Source organism: Triticum aestivum, chromosome 7A, assembly GCF_018294505.1.
Source record: "Triticum aestivum cultivar Chinese Spring chromosome 7A, IWGSC CS RefSeq v2.1, whole genome shotgun sequence".
Taxonomy (NCBI): Eukaryota; Viridiplantae; Streptophyta; class Magnoliopsida; order Poales; family Poaceae; genus Triticum; species Triticum aestivum.
Window position 1 is genome coordinate 243,403,248 of NC_057812.1, and position 10,094 is coordinate 243,413,341.

At 42.1% G+C, this 10,094-nt stretch overlaps 1 protein-coding gene across 1 annotated transcript; it reads right to left on the minus strand.

The window, feature by feature from the left end:
* Nucleotides 1-434: 434 nt before the first annotated feature.
* LOC123152060 (uncharacterized) lies at nt 435-3,093 on the minus strand. The gene is made up of 5 exons (XM_044571669.1): nt 2,889-3,093; nt 2,688-2,801; nt 2,375-2,605; nt 2,011-2,195; nt 435-1,247 (listed from the first exon to the last, which is right to left on the minus strand). The coding sequence occupies exons 1-5, from the start codon at nt 3,076-3,078 to the stop codon at nt 690-692; spliced, it is 1,278 nt and encodes a 425-aa protein (XP_044427604.1). The 5' UTR covers nt 3,079-3,093; the 3' UTR covers nt 435-689.
* Between the last annotated feature and the right edge of the window lie 7,001 nt (nt 3,094-10,094).

The window sequence follows — 10,094 nt, forward strand, 5'->3', positions numbered from 1 at the left end:
ATCTCGCAATATTTTAAACCAAACAAGGACCAACAACAGATCGAACATAGGCGGCAAGGATCCCAATCCCATGAGGCAGAGTAACCTTGAACAATTCGCCTTGGAGGGGAGAGTGGAAGGGAGAAGGGTGGCTGAGCAAGGGGTTTAGGGGAGATGGAGCGTGAGACTATTTCTTGATCTTTCAGTTTTATCTTTTTCAGACCAGAATGAGAGAACGACCCTAATGTACTCAGAATCGCAGACTTCAATACTCCTGTTCCTAAATATAAGTCTTTCTCCGTATGTAGTATATATTAGAATCTCTAAAAAGACTTGTATTTAGGAATGGATTGAGTAGTAAATAGTAAAGATAAACAGAGTATTCATAAAGAAATAATTAAAACTGAATTTTACTAAAAAAGGGCTAAAACTCGCTATTCAAACAACCACTCAGCTAAAATATCAGAGGTCAAAACATACCACCAACCACCATCTCCCTAACAGTTTGCACGCAGCTTTAATATTATTTAGAGACCACACATGTCAGGCCTCGAACTTCTTCTTTGCAGCTAAACAAATTTAAACCACAGATTAAGACCTCAAACGTCTGCTGTTCTGCCAAATGAGGGCTTGCAAAGGAAATTCAAATTCCAACCAGATAAATCATGGATATTACAGAATGGGGCGTCTTCGTCACTACCCTTCAGGTTTCAGCCAACCACAGTGAAGTCCTTGGGAGCAAAAAGCACCCTCACATCGAATTGGCCATACTTCAACACCGAATCGTCAGGAGACCTAACAGCTCCAACAGCTCTTTGCTCAAAAGTCCACCAAAACAGCGATTCCTCCAGTTCCAAGCAAACATCCAGTTTCCCCTTGGCCTTCACCGCGACGACATGCTGGAGCAGCTTCTCGTCACCAGAGAACTCGCCATCAAACAGCACAATCTCACGAGCAAAGCCACCGATGTATGCGGCGAATCGCAGATGGTGAGGGTGCTCAACCTTTGCAAAGACCTGTATCACAACCTCCACACTCCCTGCAAGCAACAGGTAGTCCATGACCAGGCTGCAACGGTCGCCTGTTATCTGCCCATCTATCATCAAATCTAAATCATACTGCCCCTCAATCTCAGCATACGCAAGAAGTAATCGCTTGTCGGATGATCCATCTCCTTCGCACTTTTCCCAAAGATCGACTTCTAGTAATGCCTTCTCCCATATGTACATTCCACGACAAGGGCTACAAAGAGGCAATGCAAGGGAATCCTGCAATTAAGCAACATTAGTGGATGTCAGAACACAAAGAGATAGATTAATCCATTTTTACATACATCAGGAGTACGTATCGATAGAATAATAAACTCAATAAGACATGCATGATCATGTTTAAATTAAAGTTCAGCATTGTTTCTAAGTACAGAGCACATATATTGTTTCGTTTCATTCCAAATGTATGTCATTCATGCATTTTTCACTCTTTCCCCACTCATTCGTATATCAAGTCAACCACCTCAGCATTCACGGTAAACATTCACAAATATCAGGAAGACCGAGAATGTCATGAACATCCCAACATACCGTGCTGTTTGTTTTATTTCTAGTCAGTAAAATAAGCCTTACAAACATTAATATGATTAATATAGGATGGCCAGTTTTGTATGTTACTGATGATACAATCATATCAACTTCTTGGGATTTAATAGCATGTTAAGATGACTATTTTTGCATGTTTCTGTAGAGCTTTGCATCTGTTGGTTTTAGAATCACAGTCAGACATCTGACGGCATGTTGATGTAATCATAGAATGCTTAACAACATGCAACGTGATTAGCTGGCAGGCGCTCAAGAAGATAATGAAAGGGGCAACAGCACAACATACTGGGATTATTTATTAGTTAAGACTCGAGACCCAGTGACCCTTTTATCAGCCAAAAGTAGCATTCTGACGACGGAAGGGATAACTGAAGTCCACACAGGTATAATAACACCACGAGCATAGAAAGAAGTCTAGCTTTGATGAATTACGTACCTGGTCAATCACGAGAGCGTCGTCTCTGCAGGGACGGTTAAAGACAGGATTCCGTAGTGGCTCCAAGTCATCCCGGATAGCAACTACTCCATAGACACTAGCCGGATAGGGCTCAGAGCAAGTTACTTTCAGTCCAAAGATCTGTATCATCTTCCCCGGATCACGATACCCAAGAGTTGATTTAGCTGCACATACAGAGATGGCAAAAAATAAGTTGCTATGTACATACTCCCTCCGTCCCAAAATAAAGTGTCGTTGATTTAGTACAACTTTGCACGAAATCTGCAACACTTATTTTGAAACATAGTAACAGATTATTTACCAGGCTAGCTAAGAATGAGAGGCATCAAGTACAGTAGCTTACTGCTGGAAGTAACATGGGTTTTGTATTCACGGTGGTGGCAGTGATCCCTCCTGATGCACAGGCCTGACGCCTCAGGGAACACTTTGAGAGGACAAGCGGGGAGAAGGGCATTCTCATCTCCACTCGCTAGAATCTCATTACACATCCTCTGGTATTCAATGTTCCCTTTGGTGTATGCCTCCATCCACGCTGCGTCCACTCGCCTTGCTTCTTTCCTGGGGAAGTTCTTCCCTGAAGAATCAAGCCAGTGCAGACTGTAGAATCAACCTCGGTAGTTATTTTGGGCAGAGCGTGAGTGAGCAGCGTGCTCTACCTGGGCAATTCGTCTCCTCGTCGTCCGTCGCCAGTGCATGCTCGTCGTCCTCGCTTGTGTACTCGGGATCATCGATGTCGAACTCTTCCCAGCGGATGACAGGTGGCTCTGAAGCTGCACGCGCAGTTGCACAAAGAATTGATCAGCTGTTGCACAAAGATTAGTTGGAAAAATATAGAGACGCTAGGCGGTAATACTCACTGCCCAGCAGGTAGTCACGTATGCTAATGTCGAGAGGCTCCCCCTCTTCTTCCTCCTCCTCCTCGCGTGTATCATGGGGACGCTGGGGCGTGGGACCGGGATCTGAGGGGAGCTCGAGGCTGAGCAGATCGTCGGGGTAGCGGCCGCCGGGAAGGGCAAGGGCAGGAGAGTGTTGCTGCTCCGCGGCCATGCTTTAGGTCGTGAGTAGTACACAGTACGTTTCTTCCTTGGGGGCACGAGCGCACCTATTTGTACGTGAGCATAGCGGTCGCTATGTGGACTCCGGACTTGAGCCGGGGCGCATTGCAGCGGTTCGATAGGGAGTAGTATTAGATCGTACTACCTCCGAAAGCGAGTAGTATTGAATCATCTCAGCCGTCAATTAGCGGGGTAGTTTTGTTAAAAAAATTTCTTTCCTAATTTGTAAAAATTGCTAGCCGTGACCATCCTCGTGCGGCCTCGTACAGTTGCCATCGCCGGTCATCAACAATCGCATGTCCAACAGTCGATCAGAGCTAGCTTCCGTGACCTCCAAGTGGGAGCTCGAAGTCTGCTTGTGCCTGCGTCACTTGTGTGCAGCGGCCGCGGCCGCCGGCTTGATCGCCGGAAAACAATCGGCTGATGCGTACGTACTTGTGTATCATAAAATGATCAATTAATGTATTGTACATACATGGTAATTTCCTCAGCCAAAAAGACCGTCCGGCAAGGATCCATCGACTATCTACAATCGTCGCTCTGTTGCATCTCATGTCCGTCGGAAAGTATTCGGGCGAACCGGTCCTGCAGTCTCGTCAGAGCAAAAGAAAAAAACACACAGATTTCGCAATACGTGTAGAGTTATGGTATTGATTTTGTATAAGTCTTTTAGTTTTACCTCTTGAACAAAATATACTACTGATTTTTTCTAGTAGTATTGATGGATCTAGTCCATTGAATCACTCGAAATGAAACTCCATGGGCAGTAGCACCCACGGTTTTATTGATATAGAAGAAGCATCCCTCATGAGAATTCCAGAAATTCGTCCCCGACGTGGATCGAACTCTGGTCGTTAGGTTTACAATCATGCGCCCCCAACCACTGGGCTATGCCATATTATTTCGAAGGATCAGCTGGTAACCTCTTTGACGTGGTGGTGAGGTTATTAGCACACAAGGGCGTGTAGAACAATCCAATGACACACAACAGATAGCATATTAATACAATTCTAAACCATAACAAGCAGTTTTAAACATAGTATCACACTTAAACATAGCAGTTTGCAAGCAAAGCAGTATGTCATCATAGATACGAAACCAGCTAGAGCAACGGAGAGCTGTCCTAGACGTTCACGGCGAAGGCATTGTCGTGCCTCTCGCACTTGGTCACCACTTCAATGCATTCGTCGTTCAAGACGATGACCTTGAGCATGATTGGAGTCAGCAACTTGAAGGTTGATAACCCACAAGTATAGGAGATCGCAATAATTTTCAAGGGTAGAATATTCAACCCAAATTTATAGATTCGACACAAGGGGAGTCAGAGAATATTTGCAAGTATTAATAATTGAGTTGTAAATCCAGTCACACCTGGAGATTACTTATCTGCATCAAAGTGATCAGTAGCACAGTAATATGATAGTTTTGATAGTAGTAGCAATAGCAATAGCAACGGTAGCAGTGATAGCAGCAATTTTGTAGAAAATACAACAGTAACGATAGCAGTGATAACTTAGCAAGAACAATATAATAGAAATTCGTAGGCATTTGATAGGTAATTTGTTGGATGATATTCATCATGTGACAGTCATAACCTAGGGTGATACGGCACTAGCTCCAGTTCATAAATATAATGTAGGCATGTATTCCGTAAATAGTCATACGTGCTTTATTAAAAGAACTTGCATGACATCTTTTGTCCTACCCCTCGTGGCAGCAGGGTCCAATTGGAAACTAAGGGATATTAAGGCCTTCTTTTAATAGAGAACCGGAACAAAGCATTAGCACATGGTGAATACATGAACTCCTCAAACTACAGTCATCATCGTGAGTGGTCCCGACTATTGTCACACCGGGGTTGCCGGATCATAACATGTAGCATGTGACTATAACTTGCAAGATCGGATCTAGAACATGGATATAATGGCGATAACATAAACGGTTCATATCTGAAATCATGGCACCCGAGCCCAAAGTGACAAGCATTAAGCATGACAAAGTCATAGCAATATCAATCTTAGAACATAGTGGATACTAGGGATCAAGCCCTAACAAAACTAAGTAGATTAACATGATGAATCTCATCCAACTCCTCATCGACCAGCGAGCCTACAAAGGAATTACTCACTCCTGGTGGGGAGCATCATGGAATTGGCGATGGAGAAGGGTTTGTGATGATGAAGAACGAAGGTCCCCCTCTTCGGAGCCCCAAACGGACTCCAGATCTGGCCTCCGGATGAAGAACAAGAGGCGACGGCGGCTCCGTCTCGTGGATCATGATAATTGTTTCTCCCTGATTTTTTTTAGAAATATGGAATTTTATAGTGTCGGTTTCAGAGTCTGTGGGGCCACCAGGTAGGGACAACCCACCTGGGCGCGCATGGGGGGAGGCATGCCCTAGTGGGTTGTGCCCACCCAGGTGCCCCTCTCAGGTAGCTCTTGACTCCAGAAATTCTCTTTATTGATATAAAAATTCCTCGCAAAGTTTCGTTCCATTACGAGAACTTTTATTTCTACACAAAAACAACACCATGATAATTCTGCTGAAAATAGCGTCAGTCCGGGGTTAGTTTCATTCAAATCATGCAAATTAGAGTCCAAAAAAAGAGGAAAAGTGTTAGGAAAAGTAGATACGTTGGAGACGTATCAACTCCCCCAAGGTTAAACCTTTGCTTGTCCTCAAGCAATTCAGTTGATAAACTGAAAGTGAAAAAGAAAAACTTTTATGAACTTTTTTGCTCTTGTTTGCATAAATAAGCTTAAACAGCACCCAGCTTTTCAACCACTATTATAACTAACCATGCCGACAATAACTCTTAAAAATTATATTAACTCATACCAATAACATAATCAGCTAGCGAGCAATAATAAGATATCTCAAACAACAACACGTTATCAAAACAACTATGATATAATATGACAATAGTGGTATCTCGCTAGCGCTTTTCGAGACCGCAAAACATAAATGCAGACCACCTCCGAAGTTGAAGCATCGACTAAACAATTTAATTCATGGTAGAAAAGATCCAGTCATGATGCACCCAACATTAGCTATACACAATGCATCAGCATGACAGCAGTGCTCTCAGGTTCTGACACTTATTCTAGAAGGTGATGACACAACATAAAAGTAAATAGATAGTCCCTTCGCAGAGGGAAGCAGTGATTTGCAGAGGTGCCAGAGCTCAAGTTTTTAAAACAGATGTAAATGATATTTTGAGACATGCACCCTTCTTGTTTACTTCACGACCATCAGTTATCAATATCTTCCATGCTAAGCATGCTAGTGGCGGTTCCCAAGCGATAAAAGTAGAAGTTTAATCCTCCTCCACCAACAATCACACTTCACGGCTTGTCTGAAACAATGGGTGCTGTCCATACCAACAACAGTCCCAAGGGAGTTTTGTTTAACTATTTGGATTTTGAGTTCGGGACTGGGAATCCCTATTACCGCCCTTTTCTCGTGAGATGGTGAGTGAATAAAAACTCAACCTGAGAATAACCCGCTTAGCATGGAAGATACTGACCACCTCCTGTCATTCGATGAACGATCTAGGCACACAAAAAGACCATTTATTTAAAGTTTTTTAGAGGTGGCACATGCAAATTTACTTAGGACGACAGGGTAATACCACATATAGGTAGGTATGGTGGACTCATCTGGAATAACTTGGGTTCAAGGTTTTTGATGTACAATCAGAATTCCCACTTAGTGCAGGCGAAGGCTAGCAATTAGGTTGAGAAGCAACCAACTAGAGAGCAACAACGGTCATGACCATGCATTATGCATAAGTAACATTGGACACTAGCATGAGTAGGATATGAACATAAATATCAATATATCATAGAGGCTATGTTGGTTTTGATTCAGCTACATGCATGCTCATGTGCCAAGTCAAGCCACTTGAACATTTAGAGGAGGATACCATATCATCATAGTATATCACAATCATTTTAACGCAATGTTGATATTCAAGATAAATAATTATCCACTCCTAGCTACTTATGCATGGCATGAGAAACTATAATCTCTAATTGTCATTGCAAACGTGTTTAATCGTAATGGGCTGAAGCATGGATACTAGGTTAAACATATTTATAAAAACAAAACAAGTCGAGTTCATACCAGTTTCTCTCTGCCACGACTAGTTCATCGAATATCGTCATTATTGCCTTTCACTTGCACGACCGAACAATGTGAAAATAATAATAGTGCAAGAGTGTCATGGACGAAGCTATAATCTGCAAACATTTTATTCAATAGGAGAAGACAAGGTACAATGGGCTCTTTGTTAGGTATTATGCATATGAGAGCCACTTAGCATTTTCATCGTGGTCTTCTCCTCGGTACGACTGAAATAAAAAGGAAAAGAAACTCAGAAAAACACACTGAAATATTTTTAGAGTTTTTGGTTTTCTTGAACAAGCAAATAAAAGGGGAAAGCAAAAACGAGAAAAAATATTCACACGGGAAAGCTCCCAACAAGCAAAAGAAGAACAAGGGAATATTTTTGGTTTTCCTTTTAGTACTACAAGTAAGCATGCATAGAAAGTAAACTAACTACAACTATTTTTTGGTTGTTCTAAGGTTTTTCAAACACACAAGAAGAAAGCAAGAAAATAAAATTAAGTATGGATGATACAATGAAAAAGTGGAGACACCGACAAATGGAACAAGTGGACATGAATATAAAGTCAGTGGAAACACGTACTCCTCCAAGCTTAGGCTTTTGGCCTAACTTGGTAGTCGATCAGAAGCCTGGATATTAGTCGGCGTGGTAGCTCACGGATCCTACTACTGAGGCTCCTCCTCCGCGGCAGCCTGGTTGTTCCGGTAGGCGATGATATCTGCAGGCATAATCATGTATCCGCCCCTGGCAATAGGATCAAACAAAGCAGGAGCAGGCAATGGAATAATATCACGAGTGTTAATTCTGAAGACCAGGTTATATAGAATAGGAATGTTAGGGTAATCTCGTGCAATAAAATGATGGTGATCCGTGACCACACGATCTATGTAGACCTTGGGTAGAGGATAATAATGAAGGCATATCTCAACATTAAAGCGTGCCGCCAAACGAGTAGCAAAGATACCACCATGTATTTTATCCTTGGACTTATTAATATGGAGGCGACGTGCCACATTAGCTCCCAAGCTATAAGTGTTGTCGCCCTCTAGTGCACGACATAAAACATCAAGGTCTCGTGAACTGAGTGCACCCACCTTCTCTCTAGCAAGCAAGCATCTTGCAATGAAAAGATCAAAATAATGAACAACCGGAAAATGCAAGCCATCGGCAGTGATAGCCGACACCTCTCTCTCATCTCCCACTGTCAAGGTACGATAAAAGGCCTCAAACTCTACCGGCCTAGGCTCTGCCAAACCACCACCAGCAGGAAGCAAGCATATTTCACAAAATTCGGTAAGAGGTATCTGATGGGGTTCAACATATAAATTGAATTGCACCTCAGGAGGATTATTCCTAGGAAGGAAATTAAAACTTTGAACAAAGGTGTTTGTGAGGAGATGATACTGCTCACATGCAGTTGCGATGAAGTCGGTGAGGCCAGCATTAGCATCATATTGTGTAAACTCTTGTAGGATTCCAGCCTCTTCCATGAATGGGATATGCGACCATTCGCACGACTGTACTTCCGCCAACCTCCGGTTATGGAGATCACTGTCAGACGACTCCCCAATAACTCCCTTGGAGTTCTTCTTGGAACCAAACTTCCTAAAGATATTCATGTTTTTCCTATGAACAAAAATTCTGAATTTTTTAGTCCACAAAATTTTCTCAACAAAACTTTACAAGATTCATAGCAACTACTCATAGGGATACATAGAGGCCATAGCAAGCAGTCAAACTACTTAGAAATATAAGAATTCAACATGCAAGCTCATCTACTGCAGCACCAAGAGTAGCTAATTGTTCAAAATATAAACCACTAAAACAAAAACTAATTGGACAAATGGAGGAGTCACATACCAAGCAACAATCTCCTGAAACAGTTTCGAAAATGGAGCTTCGAGCAAAGAGATCGAAATCCACGGGTTTGAGAGCAAGAACATCGGAGAGAGAGAGCAATGGTGAATTTTTTCTGGAGGTAGGTGATGATGTGGTGTAAAGAGATAAGTGAGGGGGGCCACGTGGGGACCACAACCCACTAGGGCGCGCCTGGGGGTCCTGGCATGCCCAGGTGGTTTGTGCCCACCTGGTGCACCTCCCTCTGATATTATTTGCACCAGAAATTCTTAAATATTTGAAAAAAATTCATATTAAATTTTCAGGGCATTCTGAGAACTTTTATTTTGGGTCATTTTTTATTGCACGGGAAAATCAGAAAACAGACAAAACATGACATTTTATTTTATTTAACTAGTAAAAACAGAAAATAAAAGGTAGGGACAGAAAGTAGTGCTTACTAAATTCATCAACTTCACACCTCTCAAAAATGATCCATTAATAAGGTTGATCAAGTCTTATTAACAACCACTTTTGATTAGCATGAAACCGAAGAACTTTCGTAAATCAGTAAGTTACCTCAACGGGGATATGAATGTCCCCAACAATAAGCATTTCATATTTCTTTTTGACATCTGTTAGAGGTAGTTGAAAACTTCCAATAGTGATTGTCGGAGATTTTTCAATAACATTAATACCATTCACTTGGAATTGTTTCTTCGGAAAGTGCACCGTATGCTCATTACCATTGATATGAAAGGTGGCCTTGCTTTTATTGCAATCAATAACAACCCCTGCAGTATTCAAGAAGGGTCTACCAAGGATAATCAACATGTTGTCGTCCTCGGGCATCTCAAGTAAACAAAGTCAGTCAAAATAGTAACATTAGCAACAACAACGGGCACATCCTCACAAATACCAATAGGTATGGCAGTAGATTTGTCAGCCATTTGCAAAGATATTTCAGTAGGTGTGAGTTTATTCAAATCAAGTCTTTTATATAAAGAGAAAGGCATAACACTAACACCAGCTCCCAAATCAC